This window comes from Pleurodeles waltl, chromosome 12, assembly GCF_031143425.1.
Source record: "Pleurodeles waltl isolate 20211129_DDA chromosome 12, aPleWal1.hap1.20221129, whole genome shotgun sequence".
Taxonomy (NCBI): domain Eukaryota; kingdom Metazoa; phylum Chordata; class Amphibia; order Caudata; family Salamandridae; genus Pleurodeles; species Pleurodeles waltl.
Genome location: NC_090451.1, coordinates 548,116,118 through 548,142,563, shown reverse-complemented (window position 1 = coordinate 548,142,563; position 26,446 = coordinate 548,116,118). Strand labels below are relative to the sequence as shown.

General features: G+C 45.4%; 1 protein-coding gene across 2 annotated transcripts in view; it reads left to right on the top strand.

The window, feature by feature from the left end:
* The window catches only part of LCAT (lecithin-cholesterol acyltransferase), a 499,529-nt gene that overhangs the window by 17,977 nt on the left and 455,106 nt on the right, over positions 1-26,446 (top strand). The window contains exon 1 of one of the 2 annotated variants that reach the window (XM_069217600.1): positions 23,721-23,810. The exons of the other annotated variant lie outside the window; for it this stretch is intronic. Within the exon in view, the coding sequence (XP_069073701.1) occupies positions 23,723-23,810 (88 nt within the window). The 5' untranslated portion in view covers positions 23,721-23,722. Of the gene's footprint in view, positions 1-23,720; positions 23,811-26,446 lie in introns of those variants that run through there. 2 annotated transcript variants of the gene reach the window in all.

Below are 26,446 nucleotides of genomic sequence, written 5' to 3'. Positions count from 1 at the left end.
ACTTAACTTGTGTATGTCAGATTTTTATCGTTTTGATCTTGCTTTGTTTAGATAAATATTACCTATTTTACTACACCTGCGTTGTGTCATTTTGTAGTGGGTTCACTGGATTACTGTGTGTGTTGGTGCAAATACTTTACACATTGCTTCTGAAGTTAAGCCTGCCTGCTCGTGCCAAACTACCAAGGGAGAGAGCGGGGGTTAACTGAGGGTGATTCTCCTTTACCCTGACTAGAATGAGGGTCCTTGCTTGGGCAGGGGGTAACCTGACTGTCAACCAAATACCCCCATTTCTAACAAAGATCAATTTGTACTGTGTATAAAAGAGGAACATTTTCTTATAGATGAAAACACTAACATATTATATGATGATAAAGACGATAGTTTCGAACACTGAGGGTACTAACAAACATCTTGATGTTGATGAGCTTAATAAAAAGAGTGTTGGTAAAGTAATTGATAGTGCAGGAATTGACACAGAATCTTATGTTTCACCTGATTGTTAGATTTCTATTGATGGAAAAATGGTTAAAGTAATGTCAAATTCCGGATCGCCATATACCATCTTACCAGACCAGTTTTTAATAAAAAACTGAGTTGATAAAAAGTTGGAACCTAACGATGTCAAGGTATATGTTTTTTTTTTGGCAAAGAGATTGATATGCTTGGATTTTTCATTGCAGAAATACATTTTTAAACAGGTCCATTATTTGTAAAGTGTATATTGCCATTAATCGGTTACAAGTTATAGGTTGGTGTCATCAAGAGAAAATGGGAATGATGTTCAATTCCAACGCCAAGAATCCAGTGTATATATCTGACAATATACAACCTGTTCAACAGATTAGCTCAAATATGGATACGTTGGAAATGTTATTAGATAAACACATAGATTTGTTTCGTAAAGAATTAGGCAAAGTGTCAAGATTTTCTCATCACATTCATCTTAAAAAGAATGCCATTCCTATCAAACACAAACTGAGACATGTTCCCTTATCGGTCAGAAAGGATTGATCAGAAATGCTAATGAATACTTGTAAAGAAGGTGTTATAGAACCTATTGATGCTGCTGAATGGGTATCTCCAATTGTTTTGGTGAAAAAGAAAAAGAAAGCAGGAGAGTTATTCTTATGTGCATTCTTAAGATCAGTCAATAAGAAACTTTTGGTGGAATGTCATCCTCTTCCACGCATTCAAGAGTTACTCACAAAATTAGGTGGTTTGAAATTCTCTTAAAAAATGTATTTAAAGGCAGCATACCATCAGGTTGAGTTAACTCATGATTCTTGGTGCATTTACCACTTTCATTACTCCAGATGGCGCTTTCTGGTGTAAACGCATGCCATTTGGATTATCATCTGCTGCTTCTGTCTTTCAAAAAATAATGTTGTGTCTATTTAAAAATGTTGATAGTGTCATTGTATTCCAAGATGATATTTTATTACACACAGTCTCTGAAGAAGATCACTATAAAACACTGGACAAGATCATGTCAGTTTTGAATGACAGGGGAATGACAATTTGTTTAGATAAGTGTACATTCTTAGGAAAAGAAATAGATTATTTAGGACATACTATTTCTGAATTACGCCCCCAAAAAATCCTTAAACTTGATTCAAAACATTGAGGAACCCAAAAGCAGAGATCATGTTAATTCTTTTTTAGGTTTATGTGAATATTACTCTAGGTTTGTCAAACATTTTAGTGATTTAGCCATGCTCTTGTGGGTGTTACTCAAAAAAGGGGCAAAATTCATATGGTCTATTGAACATGTGGAGGCTTTCAGCAAGTTAAAAAAGGTAATTTTAGATTCTCAACCGCTACCACCATACTCTAGTGATGCTTTACATGTTATCACTGTGGATGCAAGTGTGACATGATTAGGAGCAGTATTAGGAAAGGCCATATTGAACAAACTATTGCTTTTGGTTCCAGACCGTTATCTGAAACTGAAAGCAAGTACTCCGCTATTAAATGTGAAGCACTTGCGTGTGCATCGTCTGTAGAACATTTTAAAATGTATTTATAGGGTAAAGATTTAACTTAAGTACAGATCATAAACCACTTATTGCTTTATTATCCACAATCGTACGGGTAAAGCATCTTCAAGGTTGATTTGTATTTTGGTAAAACTTTATGAATATAATTTTAGAGTGACTTACTTGCCAGGTATAAGAAATACTAGAGTGGATTGCTTATCAAGATTATCTTTTAAAACTGCTCTTTTGCAGAAAACAGAGATGTTTGAAGAATGTGTAGTCTCAAATGTAAAGGATGTTGTGTTGTCAGTTGCAGAGATTATTTCTGAAGAAGAATCGGAAACAGCATCTGACAAGGATGAAATTCTAAAAAAAGTGAAGGGTTTTATCATAAAAGATTGGATATTAGAGACATTTTTGACAAAAGAACTACACGTTTTTTGTAAAGTGAGAAATAAATTGTCTATAAAAATTGAAATATTAATGAAAGGTGAATGCTTTTTACCTCCCACAGAAATAAGACGGAAATTGATATCTATGGCTCATGTTGGACACATGGGTCAATCGGGAACTATAACAAAACGGAGAGATCTGTTTTAGTGCCCATTCATGGATACAGAGGTGATAGATTTTGTAAGAAACTGTATTTTGTGTCAAGATTCTGATAAAGTTTTGAAAACACTGAAGACTGAAGTAAACTTGCAAAGCTTACCAGAACAACAATGGAAGAATTCAGCCATGGATTTGCTAGGCCCTTATGAAGGAATTAGTCAGGAAAAAAGATATATGTGTTGGTTCTCGTTGACTATTTTTCTAAATGGGTTAAGTATAAATTGTTTGGATGACTTAATACTGATGTAGTAATTGAGTTCTTAAATGACTGTTTCAGAAAGGAAGGTTATCCAGATAGTATCACTACTGAGAATGGTACACAGTTTACCTCTTCAAAATTAAAAGTTTATTTTGTTAAACTAGGAATTAAACACAAACGGATTCCTTTAGGTTTCACAAAACCTTGGTGGAGGCAATACAGTTAGCAATAAGAGCTACAATTGATGATGAGGAACACATTGCTCAATTGATTTGGTCTTATCATTTGCACACCTCATTGTTCAACTAAATGTTCACCTTTCTTAATGTTGAAAGGAAGAAAACCGAGACAGGGTCTTAATCCAAATTGATTACAAAACAAATGACAGATTGTTGACATGAATAAAGTCTATATGGAGGTTAGTAAACACGTAAATAAAAAAACAAAGGTATGTGCACTAAAAATGGACAGATAAATCATAGCCTTAAAATTGGTGATTGGGTTAAGGTTAAACCCATGTTAGTAAGGGAAGTTCAATGTACTCAAAACCTTGGAAGGTGGTTAGAATTGGCAGGACTTCAACTATGTTGAATAATGGATCATGGTGGCATTGTTCCAGATTAGCACGTGTAACATGATCCTGATTTTGGAAGTGAGCCAGTAAAGGAACACACAAACAGTAAAACAAGTGTTACATATAATACTTTATTGGGTCATAGTGAAGAAAACAATACGTCATCTGATAATTTGGATTAGCTGTTCACCAGAGTCATCAGTCATAAAAAACTGCCAAAGAGATACAGTAATTTTATAATGAACTAAAAATGTTATTTATTCAATTATTATTCTTTTTTTCTTCTTTCTGTCAGTTAAAGAAGAAAGTATAAACGGAATACATTTATTTAAAAGTTTGATGTTTAGGTTTACGTTTTTAATCCAGAGTAGAAGTTGTTTTCATTCAAATTGTTAAAGTTCATTTGTTTAAAAAATGTTAACTACCCATTTTACTTTTATTAATTTAAAAGAGGGAGATGTGTAATATTGTCTTACTAGATCTGCAATGCTGGCTAGAATGTTTGCACAGTTAAGATTCCTTCTTGTGATTGCGTCGGGAGGTTCTATTTCGTTGTGATAGACTGTTGTTGTGAGTGCTCCAATCAACCACATATTTTCGTACTCTACATAACGATTCGGGTAATTATTTACTACAGCATTTTGACAGCAATAAGTTCAGTTGTGCCTAAGAGAGACAGAGCCTGCCACTGGCGGTCACGTACTGCATATTCTATATCCGAATGGTTTGCAGACGTTTGGGTTTTGGCTGAGGAATTAGCCTATAATTCTCAGGGCAGTCCTCAAAAACATCAGAAAATCTGGGAGGCGTGGTGGGACTGTTGCACGCTCGAGCATGACATATTTATATGTTATGGCCATGTCATGTTTATATTTGTATGGGTGGTTCTTGTAATGGAAGAGTCACGAGCAGTGCTCGTGACTATTTCAGAAGATGCCTTCTTTGGAAGAATGAGCGGCTGGTGGCCCGTGGAAGGCGGTGTATTTTCCAACGGGGAGACATGGGATATATAGGGGAGGATCAGTGGTGGATGGGGAGTGATGCCCGACTTACTGTGACTGAATATGAGTGAAACCATTTCAAAATCACCTGGACTTCTTTCAGTGCAAATATGATTTGATTCGCCACAGGGACCATTTTGGCGCTGTGAGAGTTGTTCTTCAAAATGTTAATACGAAGTTGGAGGGTTGGGATGAGAGGCCCAGGAAAGAGAAACGCAAGGGACAATGAGATCAATGTGGGACCAGGATTGGGCATGATTAAAGTTGTGGGGAGGTATGCAAATTTACTGTGCTGTTTTCAGGTTTGTTTATTCTTACTGCAAGATCTTTTGGATCATTCAATATCATATGATGAAGTGATACTATTTTACGCACATTAAAATACTAATATACATATCTAAAAAAAATAAAACAATTCATAATGCCACTGCTCGTTTCAATGCATGACATGAATGAAAGAGTGAACCCTCACACAATATGTGAGCATTTTACTTTTGGCTTTATGTGTGCAACAAGGAGATTTTGAAATGAACTAGGTGACTTTGTAACATTGTAAACATACCTAACAGGTGCCTCATGTATTATGTATAACAACTTTCACCAGTACTGGTATTTTAGCCAACATTACTTTTTATTGTGGGCCCTTGAATAAAAAAAGACAGTGTTTAGCCAATAGTACAAGCCCCACAATGGAATATGCTGTTGCCTGAAAAGAGGGGAATGGCTCATATGTCGAAGGGCACTTGACAGGCTTTTGAAATGCAAAATAACATGTAGTTCCTGCCTTTCTATCTTTTTATGGAGGGATAAAAAGATCAGTGGGTGAGAGGGCAAAAATAGCTTATCAAATCCAAATAGGAAAGTAATGGCCTAACATAAACGGCATGCTAAAAATATGTTGTTTCCCAGAACAATGCGAGCAGCAGAAACACTAGGACCTTTAAAGCAATGTGCTGATACCCCTTTTCCCCAGTGGCTACCTGTGACTCTGCCTTGAAATAGCGCTGCATGTTTCACTTTGAAGGACACTAGGGGTACACACAGTCATCGCAGCTTTTCAACTTAAGCCACTTTACATGCTGGCACTTCTAGATCTATCTTCTATTATAATTAAAGACCTACAAGTTCCAGAATGGCAAGCAATGTGAACGTTGTGGTATCTTGTGAGATTCCTCAAACAGTTCTGTTACTCCAACAAAAACTGAGCAGTTGATGTTCATCAAGTAGAAATCTCTCAGTGCAGTAGGACCGCAGCATGGCAGATTCCTCTAATAGTGACACATCTTTCCAAAAGGCCTGAGGGTCAGATGTACTAACCTCTTTTGTGGTCACAAACACTCTGGTTTTCAAAACAGACACATACATAAGGAGCAACAAACCAAAAGTCCCTTACTCACAATCACAAAGCTACATAAACATATCCATGCAGTCTGACCAAAAGACACAGTAAAATCCATGCACACGTAAGTGTACTTGTAAGCCATAACACACAAAGGAAACTGTCAACACAGAACAAAAGACATCCAAGGAACCATGCACACAGATAGACTTACAGGTACCCACGCAAACAGACCATACATACTGGATGTTATGCTCACAAGCCAGGTGGCATACAGGAGTGGAAATAATACACACAGAGCTAACCCTTTATAGAGATGCACACAGACAATGTGCAAGTATAGAGACATAGACAACACATATGCAGACACACATTGAAGGTGTGATGGATGGATGAGTGAACAAAAGGTAAAGATGGATCATGGAGATTAGGTGGGTTAAAGGATGCATTATTGGAGCTGGGGAGATGCAGCCATATACTATAACCCTTCTACAGAGCACGTAATATTTGAGGTGGACAAAGAAGTGGAGTGTCCAATCAATCTTTGTTTTCTCCGTGGAGAATTGACTTTATCTGGGTGCCATTAGACAAACAGACATCCATAAATCTAGGCACACTGGCACTCACCTCACAGGCCATCAGACATGCACGCATTCATGCGCACAGACACACAAGACACACAAGCATCTATGAAAACACACTAACTAACATTCAGGTACCAATGCAGATTGATCAGGGAGCCCAGCAGACATGCAGACACCCTTGCACACCAACCTCTAGACATACTGGTAGCCTTGCACTCAGACGAGCACACATGCAGTCAACCTTGTACACAGAAAGGAAGGAGGCTGCTTTGTCACTGCAGGTACCAGTTTTATTATTCTGTATCCCCTCCTTAATAACTAGCAGTTCCCAAAAAACTACCATTGGTCTTTTCATGTCCAGATCATCAGACATCTTGAGTGGTGTACCATAGGGGCCTGGATTCTTGCTGTACTTATTATATACCCTCATTGCTTCCAGCTCCATACTTACACCATCAACACTCGGCTGCGTTTTTTTGGCTGAGAGGATATAGTATGGACAATTCAGAACCAGATCACAGTCATTTGGAGGTCAAGAAGTAGATGAGCAAACACTGGCTAAAGTTAAATGTAGATAAGACAGAAATCAAGCTAACAGGCTGGAGTGCAGGAATCTCTCATTTTGTCTTACTTAAATGGGTCTATTTCCACTCCATCTAATGTTGTCAAAACTGTAGGTTTCAGGCATATGCTCTTGTGTCAGAAGAAGACTATCTTCTTTCCCAATAAAGAAGCTATGATGGATACTACCTACTTTTACAGGGTAATCTCATCACTTTGTGGTGTCCACCTTCATACAGTGACCTTTATTTGGGCATTAATAAATCTCACCTCTGCTGTCTGGAAATCCTGCAAAACCAGGTAGCTAATCTGATGCTTTCTCTTCTCAGAGTTAGATGAGTTTCTCCTATTTTGAAGCCAATTCATTACCTTCTGTTACATCAAGGTGGTAATTTTGACATTGGCGGTGAGTGATAAAGTGGCAAAAATACCACCAACAGGCTGGCGATAATTACCGCCAAATTATGACCATGGCGGTGATAACTCCCGTAGACAGCCAATGTACCACACTATCTGCCAGGGCGTTAACACCACTCACCGCGGCTGTAGCCATCAACACCCAGGCGGAAAACAAGGTACCGCCCACCATATCATGACCTTGCAATCTGCCACGATTTCCGGGGTGGAACCAACGCCATCAAAAGCCTGGTGGAACACTGCACAGAAGACCAAAGACTCACCATCAGAGACACAGAGAAGAACAACGCCGCCATGGAACCGGAACTGCAAGTCTTCCCGATGCTCTTCTGTGCCATGCTCCACCTGGAACACCAATGCTGACTAAGACGACGGCGGTGAGTACAGATGCCTAGCAAACAAGGGAGGGAGGGATGGAAGGAGGGAGGAAAAGGACAGTGACACACACACACACACACACAACACACACCAGACACACACACACCATACACACAACGAGCTGCAGACTTAAACCAATGGCACAGGGCACAAGGCATAATAAAACAAGGACTAGATTTGGACATACTGACAATGTATTAGCAAGGCAAAAGCCACCACATGAACCAGTTATGTACAATTGTCCACAAAGGGCCAATGCCCAGTCCAAAGCACTAAGGGCTCACATGGCGACAGAGCACAGTCCAATGCCCAACTCGTTTCTTGAAGACATTCTCACAGAACTGTGCAGGGTATCATTATTGAAGTGGGCAGGCACCTCAGGGGGAAAGGGGTGGAGGGCACCTCAGTCGAAGTCGGGAGCTCGCCCACTGCTCCTGGAGAGGGCTACATGCCCATTTCCCTTTGCTGAGGAGTGCAAGGTCACAGTCTTTCGGGTGGGGAACTCGCCCACTGGTTAAGGAGGGGGCTACATGCCCATTTCCCTTTGCTGGGGAGTGCAAGGTCACAGTCTGTGAGGTGGGAAACTCAGGGCAGCAGGGCTCACTGGGGCAGGGCCTGAGGTGCTTGGGGCGAAGGAGATGCCCAGCCTCCTGGGGAGCGGGCACGGGCAACTCGCTGAGGGGCTACTGGGAGGGCAGTGCTGGTACGGGGGTGGTGGCTGTACTTGCAGCTGTGTTGGTCACAGAGGAGTCCACCACAACCAGGGACCTTCCATCGGAGGAGGTATCCGAGTCAGTGTTGTCACCTCCTGTCTCCGCTGTGGTGCATTCCTCACCCTCCGTCCCAGTGGTTCCCTTGGCGCCAGTGGACTCTGCCTCCTGGGTCCTGTGGGATGCAGCTCCCTCTGTCACCGGTGCCCTTGCTCCTCCGACAAATGATGCTAATGCACACATGGGAAGGATTCCAGAAGGAGAAAGGGGGGAGAGAGAGAGAGAATGGGAACACTGGGTCAATTACAGCACCAACACTACAGTTGGCATCCATAGCACCGTCACACACAGGGATCAGGATTGAGCACTATGCATTGCACTGCCATTAATTTGGGAAGTTGCCACAGCAAGATGACGGCCAAACGCCACCAACTGCACCCCTCCTGGGACCCAAAAAAGTCCTGACTGACATGGAATGCAAACATGCTAGTTACCTGCATTTACCATACACCCATTACCTTTGAGCTGGATCACACTGCAAATGGAATGTCTGGCCTGGCATTGAGGGGCAACCACTAACTCACACGCAGCACCCGGATCCCATGCCACCTACCAAGTATTGTATTAATGCCCACTGTACTCACCCCCTTGATGACGCTGTGATGCCCTCAAGCACCCATCCAGCTCTGGGTAGACCACCGCCAGTGTGCGGGCCATCAGGGGATTCAGGTTCCGCAGGCATCCCTTCCTCATTGGGAGGCCATCCACAGCTGGGCCTCTGCGGTCTTCCTTGACCGGCGTCTCAGGTCCTCCTGCTGTTTCCTGCAGTGGGTGCTCCACCTGCTGTAGACCCCCAAGGTCCACATGTCCTTGGCGATGGCATGCCACAATCCCTTCTTTTGATGGGCGCTGACCTGCAGAGGGAATGCAGACAGGAAGACACCATTACACATAAAATCCAGCCTGTCACACATATGGCCCATCAATCCCGTTTCCATCACCATCGGCACGCACATCATTCGGCGCCCACCATGTACACTACCACCAGACATTCCCCCCGATGACAAAATGCTTGCACATACATCCCCATGCATCCTTCCCACATGCATTGTGCCAAGGGTTTACTCACCTGTTGGTCTGGAGGCCCATACAGCAGTCCATACTGGGGTGGGACTCCATCCACCAGTTGCTCCAACTCCTCCGAAGTGAAGGCAGGGGCCCTTTCCCCAGTCACAGGGGCCATGGTAGGTTCCACACACAGGTCACAAAAGCACATGCAGTGTAGGTGTCGTCATGTGGAAAGTCAGGAAACAAGTGAGGATTTGGATATAAAATGGCAGTCACGTCAGCGGCGGTGTATATCGTCACGACCGGCACTGATCCCCATTGGCCACTGTACTCCATAGAACACCATATTAGCCAATGAGGAATTGCACGGTGGTGCAAGACCACCTTCCACCACGATGCCTAACATCGGCGGAGTTACCTCACTTCCACCTGTCCCAAGATACAAGACAGACGGTCGCCATTTCATGGTGATGGACAACGATCAGATAAACCATAACTGCGTCATTGCCTAAAATAGCACATACATTGCCATTCCCACTGTCCCATCACATTGATGCTGTATGTACACTGAGGTGGTGGTTCCATTGTTCACATTGTGACAGCCTACTCACTCTTCTGTCCCTTAGATACCTACCGCTGTGGATGAATAGGAGGAGGACACAAACACCCATGTCCTGACCCCTTGTGGACTTGGCTACGCTGGAGGACAGACACATAATACTCCCCTATACACTGGACAGGGCCACAATCACAGAGCTGTGTGCCCAATTGGAACCTGACCTGATATCAGCCATCCGTCACCCACTGGGATCCCCCCCCTCTTGTGCAAGTGCTATCAGTGCTTCATTTCCTTGCAACTGGTTCTTTCCAAGTGACAGTGGGCTTGGCAGCAGGAATGTCACAGCCAGTGTTCTCAATCGTGCTGGCAAGGGTTCTGTCTGCCCTGGTGAAGCACATGTGAAGCTACATTGTTTTCCCAGATGGAAGACTTGGCCACTGTTAAGACAGGATTGTATGCTATGGGCCATATCCCCAATATTATTGGGGCGACTGACTGTACACATATTGCGTTAGTCCCCCCCCCCCACCAGAATGAACAGGTGTTCAGGAATTGGAAGAGTTTCCACTCACTGAATGTGCAAATGGTGTGCCTGGCTGACCAGTACATCTTCCATGTCACTGCCAAGTATCCTGGGCCGATGCATGACGCCTTTGCCCTGAGGAATAGCAGCATCCTGTTAGACTTTTGATCCTTGGTGTGGTCTCCCTTAACTTTTTGCATTTGCTTTCCATGTTTTGACTGTGCTGGACTCTGTTTTTGCTGTTTTTGGTACTCTGGGCACTTTACCACTGCTAACCAGTGCTAAAGTGCAAGTGCTCCTATACAAAATGTGAATGTAATTGGTTCATCCATGATTGGCATATTTGATTTACTAGTAAGTCCCTAGTACAGTGCACTAGAGATGCCCAGGGCCTGTAAATCAAATGATACTAGTGGGTCTGCAGCACTGGTTGTGCCACCCACAATAGTAGCTCTGTAAACATGGCTCAGACCTGCCACTGCAGTGTCTGTGTGTGCAGTTTTAAACTGTACCCACCTGCCAGGCCTAAACCTTCCTTTTTGTACATGTAAGACACCCCTAAGGTATGCCCTAGATAGCCCCATGGGCATGATGCAGTTTATGTTTAAGGTAGGACATATACTAATGTGTTTTATATGTCCTAACAGTGAAATACTGCTAAATTAGATTTTTATTGTTGCAAGGCCTATCCCTCACATAGGTTAACATGGAGGCTGCCTTCAAATATGGTTAAAGTGTAGATTCCCTTTGGGAGCGGATAGACATGTGGAGTTTGGGATCTCTGAGCTCACAATTCAAAAATATATCTTTTAGAAATTTTGATTTTAAGATTGTGTGTTTGAAAATGCCACTTTTAGAAAGTGAGCATTTTCTTACTTAAACCATTTCTGTGACTCTGCCTGTTTGTGGATTCCCTGTCTGGGTCAGTTTGACAGTTGGGCTGTTTGCACCTCTCAATAGACAGTGACACAAAGGGAGCTGGGGTGTAGCCTGCATATCCTGATGAGCCATCTGTGCTAGGAGGGAGGAGAGGAGTGGGCACTCAAACGTGAAAGGGCTGTGCCTGCCCTCATACAATGCCGTCTCCATCCCAAGTCTGGGGCTTGGTCTGGGCAAGACAGGATTTCACGAACAAGAGAGACTTTTCATTGACGTAAGCCTACTTCAGAGGGAAAAATTGGTATAAAAAGGGAACCCAAAACCACAGACTTTAGATCACTTCTGGAAACCAAGAGGAACTTCTGCCTGGAGAAGAGCTGAAGAGCTGAGGAAGAAGAGCTGCCCTGCCTGTAACTGTGCTTTGTGGAGCTATCCTTCAGTTGATGCTTCTGCCTGTGCAAGAGGACAAAGACTGGACTTTGCATGCCTTCCTGCTTGTGTAGAACTCTCCAAGGGCTTGAAACTGAGCTTGCCTCCTGTTGTTGAAGTCTCAGGAACAGCAAAGACTTCTCTCTGCCAGCACCTGGAGCCTCTGCTTAGACTCCTGCCAAGTAGTGCCCTATCCAGTTTCTAGGGCCTTGTCAGGTGAAGCTGGTGGAGCAAGGTTGGAAATCACTGCACAGATCGCTGTGCGGGGACATTTCCGATGGAACCTCCAAGAGAGGCTAAAAGAACGACACGCTACCGGCTCCGTGGCTGAAATTGACGCAGTGCTTGCAGCGCTGCTGTGAAATCATCGCACACGGCTGGAGAAACGACACTCTGCATCGCTGACGGAGGCTGCAACGTCGCAACATCGCTGGGCACGGAAAAACAACGCAAGCCTGCCCAGACCCAAGGTGCTTTGTCCGGATCAACGCATCTCTTCCCTGCAGGGAAAGAAACGATGCACGCTGATCGGACCGGAGAAGGATAAACAATGCTTGACCTCGCTTGCGGGTGAGAAATCAACGCACCACTTCCCTTTTTCGACACACACTTACCTGTGCGGGTTATTTTGACGCAATCCAGGTACATTTGCATGCTAACAGCATTAGCGTTGTGTTTAAAAGGACATGAAGGGGCATATTTATACTCTGTTTGCGCCGGAATTGCGTTGTTTGTTTTTACGCAATTCCGACGCAAAACTAACTCCATATTTATACTTTTGCATTAGACGCGTCTAGCGCCAAAGTCCATGGAGTTTGCGTCATTTTTTTGCGTGGACACCTACTTTGCGTTAATGATATGCAAGGTAGGCGTTCCCGTCTAAAAAATTGACTCCGAGGCATGTGCGCCGTATTTACACTCCCGGGCAAAATTCACGCCCGGGAGTGGGCAGGTCAAAAAAAATGACGTACGGCCGCTTTCGTGCCGTTTTTTAGCGCCTGGACAAGGCAGGCGTTAAGGGACCTGTGGGCTCGGAAGGAGCCCAGAGGTGCCCTCCCATGCCCCCAGGCACACCCCCTGTCACCCTTGCCCACCCCAGGAGGACACCCAAGGCTGGAGGGACCCATCCCAGGGACATTTAGGTAAGTTCCGGTAAGTATTTTTTTAATATTTTTTTTGTGGCATAGGGGGGGCCTGATTTGTGCCCCCCTACATGCCACTATGCCCAATGACCATGCCCAGGGGACAGAAGTCCCCTGGGCATGGCCATTGGGCAAGGGGGCATGACTCCTGTCTTTGCTAAGACAGGAGTCATTTCTATGGGGGTTGGGAGTAAAAAAAAATGGCGCAAATCGGGTTGAGGCGAAAAATTTGCCTCAGCCTGACTTGCCCCATTTTTGGGCGCCCAAGCTCCATATCCCCCTACGCCTGCGCTGCCTGGTGTACGTCGTTTTTTTCCACGCACACCAGGCAGCGCCGGCGGCTAACGCCGGCTAACGTCATTGATTAAATACGGCCCCCGCATGGTGTTTCAGAATGGCGTTAGCCGGTGCTAATTTTTTTGACGCAAAACTGCGTTAGCGCAGTTTTGCGTCAAAAAGTATAAATATGGCCCGAAGACTCTTTTTGCTTTTTAATCAGTAGCTTGACTTGTGAATTGTGGATGTGTTTGTTGTTTTGGTTGTGTTTTGTTTAGATAAATATTCTCTATTTTTCTAAACCTGTGTTGTGTCATTTCATAGTGACTTCATTAAGTAACTGTGTATGTTGGTACAAATACTTTACACCTAGCACTCTGAAGTTAAGCCTGCCTGCTCGTGCCAAGCTACCAAGGGGGTGAGCGAGGGTTAACTGAGGGTGATTCTCTTTTATCCTGACTAAAGTGAGGGTCCTTGATTGGACAGGGGGTAACCTGACTGCCAATCAAAGACCCCATTCCTAACACATCCCCAATGTGATAGGCTAACTACAGAGGCACAGGTTGTGGCTAATAGGTGGGCCAGAGTCCCCACCCACTGTATGTCAGTGTATGCCTTGAGGTGTTATCCCGATAGGATTGTGTAAGGCTAAAGATTGCCCCTCACTATTTGCAGGTGACTCTGGCTACCCAAACCTTTTGTGGCTCCTGACCCCTGTGAGGAATACCAGGACAGGGGCTGAGAACCGTTATAGTGAGGCACATGGGAGAACCAGAAGAATAATTGAAAAGACCTTTGGCCTCCTGAAGGCCAGGTTCAGGTGCCTCCATCTGACAGGTGGATCCCTGTGCTGCTCACCTGGGAAGGTCTGCCAGATGATAGTGGCATGCTGCATATTGCACAACCTGGCCCTCAGATGGCATGTGCCTTTTCTGCAGGAGGAGGAGACTGGAGATGCCCCTGTGTCAGCAGTGGACTCTGAGGACAGTGAGGATGAGGAGGCAGAGGATGAGGATGTGAACAACAGAACATCAGTTATACGTCAATACTTCCAATGACACAAGGGTGAGACAGTGGAACTGATCATTGCTCTGAATATTGATTTCATCTGTGTGACTGTGGCATGATGGCATTCACTTCCTTTGCATCTAAATCTACCGTCACCTATGGCTTGTCATTTTAAAGATGTTGGTGATATGACAACAGTGTCCTGATGTGATTACTCCAGACAGATACAGGTCAAAAAATGTATTCTATCACAGTGTCCATATCATATGCACCAGATGTGACTGTTCCCCTAAATGCACATTTTAACACATAAAGTACTACAATAACAACAAGCTTTATTCGGTCCATTGACCTTCAAAGCAATGCTCAGCAATACAAATATTCTTATTCAGATACAACATCAATATATAAAATAATAAAATAAAGATAAAAGCATAAAATACATAAGATCATAAAACAACATCTGATTGCACTTGGTATTTAGTTGTTTTTGATTAAAAAACAGCGACGTATGTGCCAAGCTGCTACTGGGAATTTGCTAACTGCAAGTATTGAATCATTAGATCTATGGGTTTTTAAAATCCTTAATGAGTGGTTGCAGTTATTTAGACCCGGTTCTTGGCATGTTTTGCGGATCCACTTTGTTCGTGGTGTGGAGTAAGCAGGACAAAAAATCATGAAATGCTCAATAGACTCAGTCGCTCCACCACACACAGGGCACATATCCGTACTGGTGGACTGCCCCCATTTTCTGGTCAAAGACAATAGAGGCAGAACTCCAAATCGAATCTTGCATATATACTTTTACCCAGTAGATTTGGTATAATATCTAGATATGGCTCATACTGCGGAAACCACTTGAAATTAAGAAAGAAATCCGTTAGACGACCATAGGATTTACAGGTTATATAATTGGCCATAATATAGGACCAGTAAACTGTCTTTAAGACATTTTTGTGGCGTCTTTCTAAATTATGGGGGTTTTCCCAGTAATCAGCCAGACCCAGTAGTCGAAACCAGTAAGAAACATGTTTGATCCAGGGGGTTGTTGCTGCGTTCTGTCTTTTTAATAAATCAACTAATGATACTTTAAAAGTGGGCAATTCAGGGGTGGTCCACAACCTTATCCAATAGATTAAAGGTCTCAAGGTAATTAAGTCGGCTACTCGTTTTAACCCTAAATCTAAAAAAAGCGGAATCAGGGGTGTGCTGCGCGGGCAAGCAATCAAGGCCCTGGCAAATGTATTTTCTCCCACTGTTATTTTATTGCCAGTACTGGATCCCCATATTTCTGCACCATATAAGGCTGCTCCCGGTGCCTTAGCTATATAAATTTTAGTCGCTGGGAGTACTGCTTTAGTTATGGAGCTTTGGTAAAAGCGGAGTATAGATGCAGCTCTATGTTGTAGGAGCCCAGCACTCTTCAGAATCTGATCCTCCCAGGATAATTTACTGGATAGTCTGACACCCAATTAACCTTATTTAACGGGACTCCGTTGATATTAATGGAGCAACTTTTGCTAGGGCCTGTATGGAGCACCATTAGTTTAGTTTTGCTTACATTTACCTCCAGTCCATGTTCTCTACAGAAAAGATTGAATCTATCAACAAGAGTTTGCAGCCCCCTTGTAGTTTTTGAGATAAGAAGCGAATCGTCTGCAAAGAGAAGAATGGGGATTTTTTGTGCCTCCGGGGAGGGGGCGTCATTTTGGCAGAAGGTCATGTACTTCACTACCTCATTTATAAATAAGGTGAATAATAAGGGGGCTAGCACACAACCTTGGCGAACTCCCCTCTCATTTGGAATTTTTTCAGTCAGTTTGCCTTGGTTCCCCCATCTCACGTGCGCATAAGTATTTTCATGAAGTCTCTTTATCAAATGTAATATTTCAGCTGGAACCCCCAGTTTGCCCAACACTTCCCACAACTTGGCTCTAGGAACCAAATCAAAGGCAGATCTCAAGTCAATAAATACTACATACAAGTGCAATTTGGCAAGAACTACGTATTTCCAGTGCAATACTGCCAGCCTGAAGACCTGGTCCACCATGCTAGTTTTTTTTGAAAACCTGCCTGAAGTGGGGAAAGGATCTGGTGGTCTTCAACCCAACTAGTTAACCTCAACAGAAGTTTTTTGCAAAGATTTTTTGTAAATTGTCTATAAGGCCAGTAGGTCTGTAGCTAATTGGAAGATTTACATTACCCTTTTTGTGGATTGGTATGATTTCTGCCCCCTTCCACGTTTCGGGAATTGGTCCTCCTGCTGCTATACTGTTTGAGATTGTGTTTATATACCATGACCATAGGTTTAGTTCTGATCTATAGAGGTCTCCTGGGAGCTTATCCAGACCAGGTGCTTTACCTGGTTTTAGAGAATTCACAGCTTCAAGGGTCTCTTCCAAGGAGAAGAACATATGATTGTTTGTGTCGCAGTAACCCCCCCCCCCCAAGTGGGGACAGACTTGAGCTGAAATCTGGCCCCATCAGACGGGGATATAGCTCTGTAACTGCGGTGGGGTCTGCTGGCAAAGCATAAAGGCTAGAAAAATGCTCCACCCAACTTTCAGGTTGTATATGATTGACAGGGGAGGTCCTTCCTCCTGTTTGTCTTTTGGTCAGGAGTTCCCAGAAGAGGTTGTTGTTATTTTCTCTTGAGGATTCTAAAAGTTCCTGCCACATGTAATCCTCCCACTGTTTTTTTGCTTGGATTATGATTTCTTTATATTTGTGTCTTGCTTGTTGGATCTCCCGCTGGGACCCACTAGTAAGCGCGTCTTTTAACCCTATCTTGGCCCTAGAGCAGGATTCATCAAACCAACCACTGCGTCCCTTTTCCCTTCCAATTGGCCCGGATTTTTATAAAAAAACTTCTGAAGTTGTTTAGTCAGATTAACATGAATATCAAGGATAGGAATGTTATCTACAACCTGATCCTCGTATGCTGCCAAGTTATCTATGAAAGCTTGATAAATCCCTCTCATCAAATGGGGATTAGTCATCACTTTAGGCCAGATGACCTTGGTGAAGCTACTGGTCCAACACAGTGAGGGGACCTCTGTAAGTATAATATTAGATGTTCTCCTAAACATCTTCCCCGACAATGTAAGTAGCAGGGGAAAGTGGTCACTCTCACATCTAGCTTCCACTTTCATATCCCTTAGGTGTGTCCATCACCTGACATCCACCAGAAAATAGTCAATAGTGCTTATAGACATGCCCCATTTGAATGTCGGGCAAGATTTAAATCGGATGGCGTCCTGCCATTAGAGGCCCTTATGCCAAATTTTAAGCAAAGAGTGGCAAGCTGTACGACCACACAAGAAAGTGTGCAGGACCAAGTGCTGTTTGGCTAGGGTATCCCCCAAAGCTCGTCTTCTTCGTCAGTTAAACCGCTAAGCAGGGGGGACGGTTCGAAAGTACAGTTCATATCCCCGGCTATAATCAGTAGAGTTGAAGGATGTAAGATCTCTAAATAGCTGATTAATGTAGCTAGTCTTTGGGATTCTGTGCTTCGCGAAACTGATCGGATGTAAATATTGATAATGGCAATAGTTAGGTCTTGTTTGAATTTAATTTGTGTGCCCATTAGGTCAACAGAATCTATTTCTAATGGCTGAAAATCGCATTGTACTTTCTTATTTAGACATAACAAAAGCCTGCCCTTTGCACAACCCATACCCTTCTCCGGGGTTTGGCAGGGACAAAAAAGGAAGAGAATCCATCTATAGTTTTGACTCTCTCTGCCCATGTTTCCTGGAAGAGGCATATGTCTATATCTTTGATAAATGAAACCCAATCAGGGTCATCCAATTTCTTATGAAGACCTGCTACATTCCAGGACAACAAAATGAATGGGCTGTTTTTGGGTTATTTATTGTGGATCTGCCGACCTGAGACCCTTTGATCCATAGCATAACTACCTTTATCCCACATCAGTCCCATACCATCCTCCTCAGTGTATAGTGCCTCATGACTTATCGTATTATAAACTATCATATCAGTGGGCAGTCACGCAGAGATTGACTGCGAGGGGGTATTGGGATTTCTCATGGATGTGGCGCCTCTACAAATACTGCTTATTGTATCTGAGTTTACTACAGTGCAGGAACTGCAGGGATCTAACATGAGCTTAACCCCCCCCTTGTTCACCCCATATGAACGAGTCCGAAGATCAAAGTCCATGAGCTGGGTTACCAAGGACTTGTTTGCTAGGTAAATGGTGATTTTATCCAAGTCAGTATCTGGGACACACCTTCTGTCTGCTGCCAAAATATCTGAACGGATAATAGAGAGACAATTTCGTCGAATATGTAGCCAGTGTGTCACCTTGTTTATCAGGGAACCTAATGGTAATTTTGGAACACCTACCAGATGGATAATATTATAACCACTACCCATATCCTGTACCTGAGGCATATTTACTGCTTCACCTTTGTCTATGCAGGGAGGGGAAATATGATTAAAAGGAGTTTGAATGGCCTAGTGTGCGATGAAATAGCTGAAGCCTCTGGGTCAGCTACAATCAGTGGGTCATGTTCCCTGACCCTTCCTGTTTCCGTGTCACCTTCAGGGTGGGTGGAATTACTTATCCTGGGCTTTTGGCCTGAAATAGGCAGGGTCTCACAGGCAGAGGGTAGAAACACCCCTCTCCATATGACCCCCGGAGATGGATTAGTTGCTATAGATGCTTCATTCCCCTTGATCTTCCCACTACCCCCATTGGCATTTACAACTGCAATGGCATGATAACGTCCCCTTTACTAGGTTTTTTAAAGCCCGGACCAGATCCTTGACTTCACCAACTCTCTGTAGAAATGAGGCCAGATCGGTTCTACTGACCTAGGGCTCTGGAGTTTCTAGGTCATAATGGGGGCTGTGTGGACCATCAACTGGGATGGCATATCCAGACGAGCAAGGCATATCATTGTTCTCCTGCAATAATTCAAAGCAATTGGTACACAGTATATTAGGAACCACCTTAATCACTAGGCTCAGCGCAGGAGGAATGTACTTTCCTGCCTCGTGTAGGGGCCCCTTCTGTAGCGCTGTAGGACAAAGTGCATTAGCAATAGAAGTCGGCAAGGGCACCACTGGAGGAAACCTGTGAGTATCTTTGCTTTTGCTGCCATCAATCTCAGATGTAATATCTGAGGAATGACTTCTTCCCTTCATATTGAATATGTCCGGAATTTTTCTGGCCCCTGTTTGACCCTCTTTTTGGGGCCTTAGTCCTGGCGGGTGGGTGCCTAGTATGGACTCGACCTCTTCAAAGAGGAGGTCAATAGCATGTAGGGCGATCTGGCCGCTCAGGGGAACTTGATTGACAGGTTTGCCTAGGTGTTTTTTAGCTTTCTTGGTTCCCTTGGGTGGTGCCGGCAAATCTACGGCCTTCCTCTTTCCCATGGTGTATAAGTAATGACAGGACTAAAATATTAATATGAACAAGCGTAACTTGTATGTTGTACTTCCCCACAGCCCCTGCTCTTCCGGGCGATGACGGGCGAAGACGGGCCCGTCTTGGCCCGGTCTTCGCCTGGGTGCGCGTCCTGCTGTGCGTGGTCCCCGGCCTGTTTTATGGCATTTAGATCAGGCAAATGACGATCACCTGGGAGATATGATCCTACCCCAGGTCAGGCAAGTCAGGCAGGAGTGTCAGCGTGTCCCGCTGCGTGTGATCCCCGGCCTGTTTTATGGCGTTTAGATCAGGCAAATGACGATCACCTGGGGGATATGATCCCAAGTCAGGCAAGTCAGGCAGGATTGTCAGCGCGTCCCGCTGCGCGTGGTCCCCGGCCTGTTTTATGGCGTTTAGATCAGGCAAATGACAATCACCTGGGGGATATGATCCCACCCCAGGTCAGGCAAGTCAGGCAGGAGTGTCAGCCCGTCCACATAAAATACTATTAGTCAAGTTGTGTTCAAGGGTGTTTATTGTGGTGCTATAAAATTGGGGGTGAAGTGAAATGGAATGGGGTGATGGTAGAGGAAAGTCCAGGGTATTGTTCCAGTCTGTTTGTAGCACAGGTGCAGTATCCAATGGGCCATAGGAAGGGGAGTAAAGGCATTTCAAAGTGGACAAGGTGACAGGGTGGGACACAAGGGGGACAATCAGGAGAATCTCATTTCATGGCAGTGGTCTTGATCTTGGCAAGTGTCTCTGGCTTCTGTCTGGGTCGCAGGGAACGTTTGTGGGGTGACTCACCTTCTGTAGCGGGAGGGGTGCTGGTGGCCTGTGGGTCCTGTGGTGGGTCCTCCTGCCCACTAGCTTCAGCGGAGATGGTGGGCTGGTCAATAGACTGGCTAGTGGTAGGGGCTCGCTGGTGTGCTGTTGATTCCTCTCATGATGTTGGCCATGTCTGCCAGCACCCCTGCTATGGAGCTCATGGTGGTGTTGAGAGCCTGCAAGTCCTCCCTGATCTCCTGATTGTGTTCCTCCTGCAGCCGCTTATTCTCCTGCATGTTGTCAAGGATCTGGCCCATCGTGTCCTGGAATTGTTGGTAGGCACCCAGGATCTTGGTGAGTGCCACCTGGAGAGTCGGTTCCCTGGGCCTGTCCTCTCCCTGGTGCACAGCAGTCCTCCCAGTGTCCCTGTTGGCCTGTGCCTCTGTCCCCTGAACGGTGTGCGGGTGAGGTGTGGCCTGGGGTCCCTGTACAGGTGGGCACACTGCTGATTTACATGTCCTGGGGACAGAGGTGTGGGCATGCTGTGTGGGTGTTGTGGTGTTAGATACTGATAGGGAAGGCTCTGTGGTGGACTGTGAGTGGGCTGGGGTGAGCTACTGTCCAGTGGTCCCTGATGGGCCAGGTTGTTGATCCAGATCCAGAAGTCCAGAATTACTGTCATCACTGGGGGCATCTTCTGTTAGGGGACTGGTTTGTCGTGGCACCTCCTCTCCGTTGACATTGGCTGGGGCACCTGCGGGGATGTAAGTGATATATTATGCTTCGTGCCTGTGACATATTGTACATCCCTAGCTTCCCCTCTATTGTTGCTGTTTCAATGCCACCTTGGTTTTTGTATTGTGGGATTGTTAGTTCCCCTAAACTGTGCATGCTTTAGTAATGGGTGTCCATGCACGGATGGGAGGGCTGCCCATGCATTGGTATTGCATGCAGGGCTAGGCATTGTGGTTAGTCACATGTGTAAGTGAAGTGTGTGGGATAGAGTGAGCGTGAGGGGGTATGATGGCATGCAGGTATGGGGGGTGATAAGTAGTAAATGTTGACTCATCTGTGTCCAGTCCTCCGGCAACTCCAGTGAGTCCCTCAGGATGCAGTATTGCCAAGACGTGCTCCTCCCATGCTGTGGTTGAGGAGGTGGGGGTCCATCGCCAGTCCTCTGTATGGCGAGCTGGTGCCTTGCTGCCATGGAATGTTCCACCTCTTCCTGATGTCGTCCCTTGTTCTTGGATGCTGTCCCACGGTGTTCACCCTGTCCACCATTCTCCGCCATAGCTCCATCTTACTGGCAATGGAGAGCTGCTGTACCTGTGATCCAAACAGCTGTGGCTCTACACTGACTATTTCCTTCACCATGTCCCTCAACTCCTCATCTGTGAAACAGGGGTGCGTTTGTGGCGACATGGGTGTTGTGTGAAGTGTGTAAGTGTGTGGGTGTTGGGTACTGTGGTTGGCTGTGCGTAGTGGTGTGCGTGAGGGATGTATGGGTGTATGTGGTGTGTGTGTCTAGTTGTTGCAGTGGTCTTGGTGTCAGTCTGGTGGCAATGATTTGTATTCAGAAAGGGTTGTGGGTAATGTGGGTGTGTGTTTTATAGTGCTGTGGGTGGGTGGGTGTGGTGTGTGTATAAGTGTCAGGTGTGTGTTTTTGGCATTGGCCAATGTTGTGCAGTTTAGTATTTGGGTGTCCATTCGTCATCATCATCATCATCATCATCATCATTTACTTTATTTCGGTAAGTAAAAACATACCATAAAAGTGCAATACATAGCAATTTATAAAAAAGATTATTAAAAAAAAACACAATAAAATGAGTAAAAAATTTTAAGAAAAAAAGTTACAACCATGGCAAAATAGACATAAAATATTTTTTCTCCAATAATATGAAACAACACCTCTGAACCCAGAAAATGCCAGCTAATGTCATACACCAAGGTACAATGTCCATTCTAAGCGCACCGGTGTGTACCGCCAAAGGTTTACCGCCATTGAATGTCCGCCCTGGTGATTTGTGGGTCATGATGTAGTGGGCGTTGTTTTGTTGGCGTAACGGTATGGGTGTTGGTACTGCCACTTTAGCACTGATCTTTGGACTGGTGGATTTGTGTATGTGGCAGTATTCTGTCGTGTTGGTGTGTGTGTGTCATAATATGGAGAACGGATATTCGCCACCGCAGCAGTATGTTGGCAGCCGTCACCGTGGCGGTACGTAGGCTTTACCGCCAATGTCATAATAAGGGCCAAAGCTTCTTCAATGACCCTCTGCTTAGCTCATCAATCGTGCTATGATTTCTGGCTCACAACTCTTCAATCTCAACTGATCAGACACATGCCCAATTACTCTTTTCATTCCCAAAACTAAATCACCTTTAAAAAAAACTAAATTAAAGAATCCCAGAATTGGAGGAACATCCTTTCCTTACTGGCACTGACTTTGTGAAACAGACTTCCCTTGATTTAAGGAAAATATCCCATCTTCTGCCATCAGGATAAAATTAAAACTCTCCTCTTTGGTTAACAAGCCCAATAGCATCTGACACTAAGGATTAAGGCCCTCATTACGAGTCTGGCAGTCTTTTGGCAAGACCGCCATGCTGGCAGCTTCTAAAAGACCACCAGAGATGGCGGTACAGTGACTGCCGTATTACGAGTCACAAACTGAAGACAGCCCAAATACAGTCACAGATCCTAAACTGGCAGGCCAACCAAGGGCAGGGAGAAAGACGGTCCCTCCACCATATTACGACCCACAAATCAGCACAGCGGAAAACCATTGGCGGTACGAATCGCCGCGGTCCAAAGATCCTTAATCCATCCCATCTCTCATTTCTGCACCCCCCCCAATCACCGCACGCCCCTCCCCAGCATGCCACACCACCCCACTGCCACTATTCCCATACAGTCCCTCCCTAATGCACAGATACCAATCACAATGCCAAGAACCACAACTCCCACAATGCATCACTCCCTACACATCAAAAGATCACAGTCCCACTTCACAGGGAAACACCTGCACGGAAAACCATATCACATGCGACACCAACTGCATGCTTCGACTGTGTTCCAACACATGGCCATGACAGCAATGCTATCCACTATCCTCAACCCTCAATGGAAAATGGAAACAATGGCACAACCCGTCACACACAAGCAATGTCTGCAGTGCTGCATCTGTCATTGCCATCACTAGGAAGCAAGTCAAGCTACTCCATGCATCAGATGATGACACAAACAACTACATCTCCACAATATAACTGTCTTCCTTTCCATCCGCAGGTCCTGCTGCCACTGCCACCAGGCAGCTGATGCCAGAGACAGACAGCCCTCACCAGGATGAAGGCCCCAGTGGACGTCTAGATATTGATGACTTGCAAGGCCCATCTGGGGCAACTGGTGAGTCCGCCACCACCAGCCTCACCCTGGATGCATCGCAGCACCCACCCATGTAGCCACTGCAGCACAGCAAACCTTTCATCCCCAAACCTGTGTCCCAAAGACAGGTCAATAAGCAGTGCGCCCCATAGTACAGTGACCAGAGTCAAGGCCACACACCCAAGACAATGAAGGTCCTGATGCAACTGTGAGTGGGCATACTATGCCAGGGGTACAGGCACAGGGGGCCAGGAGCAGAGGGAGGGCACCTGTGGTCCAAGGGATGGGGCACCCACACAAAATAACTGTCCAGGAGGCCATCTCCCAAGTCCTGGAAGCATAACACCATTCACAGAATGCTATGGGCCAGATCCTTGCAACCGTGCAGGAGAACCAGAGGTTGCACAAGGAATACCACCAGGAGGCCATGCAGCAGTGGCAGACCCTCAATGCCACCATGGCCACCATTGCAGGGGTGCTCAAGGAACTGGCCACCACCCTGCATGCATCCTCCACCCACCAGACGGCCCCTTCCACTAGCCACATTCCAATAGAGCCCTCCACTTCTGCGGTAGCTAGTGGACTAGAGGCCCTGCTAGAGTACCCGCAGACCACCAGCACCCCTCCCCCTGGAGCTGAGGAACCACCATGCAAGTGGGGACGTCCATCCAGACATACTTCAGGACCTGATGCCAAGACCATCGCCAGGAAGTGACCCTCTCCAGAACATTCTCCCTTGTCTGCCACTGACAAACCCTGTTGACTGTCCACTGTCGTGTGTCCATTTTCTCATGGCTCCTTGGATACTGGACCTAGACTACCTACAGCTGGGCCAACTACTCTGATGATTTCACCCACCATGACCCCATTCATCACCCATTGCACTTGCGAATCACATTAAACACCTTTGAGCACAGCTACTGCCTACGTGCCTTTATTGTAATAAGTAGGATTTTCTGTTGTAAGATATGTTATTATAGTCAATCCATTGTCCTGCAAAAGTCATACATGTGTCAAGGGAGCCAACAGGCAAGGCAGGAACCAGAGTTGCACCACACGAATCCCCTGCAACTAGACCAGGACATGGACAACTATCACAATAGGAGGCAATGTTGGCCACTCAACACACATACAGTACAATGTTGAAATCCCTAGTGTGATTTGTCAGGTGGAATCCCAAGCCATATGCCCATGTCAGATCCACATTTCCTAGATATCCATACCCAATGGTCCTTCCCTCACAGCTGACAAAACTCAACTAAAGGTGTGTTTCAAAGTCAGCAACACTTAGGTTGCACATTCTCCCATTGTGGAATGTGAGGATAAGTAGCTATACTGATGACGCCACTATGTTTGGCACTACAATTGCAGTTGACATAGCAGTACAGCGAACATAGAACATGGAGAATAAATTGCATAAGTGATACAACATAACAGCAGAGTGAAAATAGCACTGACATTTAAACAGTAACACCTCCTCTGATGGGCAATATGTCCCCCCAAAGCCACCCAGAGGGAGAGCTGCACTCAACACCTCCACTGATGACACACAGCAGGAGGAGCTATGTCACAAGGCAGACAGGAGTACAGGTCACATACAAAACAGTTTACACATACCGGTTTCTCATGGGAAGTATTGTTGAATTAACTCTGCTCTAGAGTCAGCTGCATCCTCATCATCTTCCTCCTCAGCACTCACTATGTCCCCTTCATCAGCCACTGGTCCGGCTGCCACCTCCTCTACATCCAGCAATGAAATGTGACGTCACAGGGCCAGATTGTGTAGCATGCAGCAGGCAACTACGACCAGGCAGACTTTAAGTGGTTTGTAGAGCTGGACACGTCTGGAGATGTGCAGACACCGGAATCTGGCCTTTAGTAGCCCAAAGGTCCTCTCGATGACACGCCTCATCCTGCAGTGGGCCTAATGGAAACAGTTTTCAGCATCTGTAGTCAGATATCTCACAGGTATCAGCAGCCAGGGAAGGTTAGGGTAGCCAGAGTCACCTGTGTGCACAAAGTTGGACCCATCTCAATACTGGTGGAGACACAGGGCAGATTGTGAAGAGATTAGTTTTCAGGGGCACACACACTATTGGATACATACCGATGAGCCAGGCCTGGTCCCTCTGTAGTTGTGCCATCATGTGTAAGGCATTGCTGTTTCACAGAATTAATGAGTCATGCACAGAACCAGGGTACTTGGCCGTAACCTGGGAGATATATTTGTCAGTGAGACACACCACCTGGACATAAATGGAATAAAAGTGTTTCCAGTTCCTGTACACTTGTTCATTTATCCTGGGTGGAACCAAGGCAATGTGGGTACCATCTAAGGCCCCTGTCACATGAGCGACATGTGCCAAATCGTATAAGGCAGCTTTAACAGTGGATAAATCAGCACATTGGGGTAACCTGATGCAGCAGGGCAGATGTTTGAGCACAGCACACAGTACATCCTTCAACAGATTACTGAACATCGGCTGTGACATCCCTGCTGCCAAGCCCACTGTAATCTGAAAGGACCCTGAGGAAAGGAAATGGAAAAAATGAAAACACCTAGGGATGACATATGGCAGGCAACAGATCCGGCTCCAGCTGGGTACACAGCTCCATGATGGGCTGACAGTTCAGACAACACGTCTGTCTGACGTGTC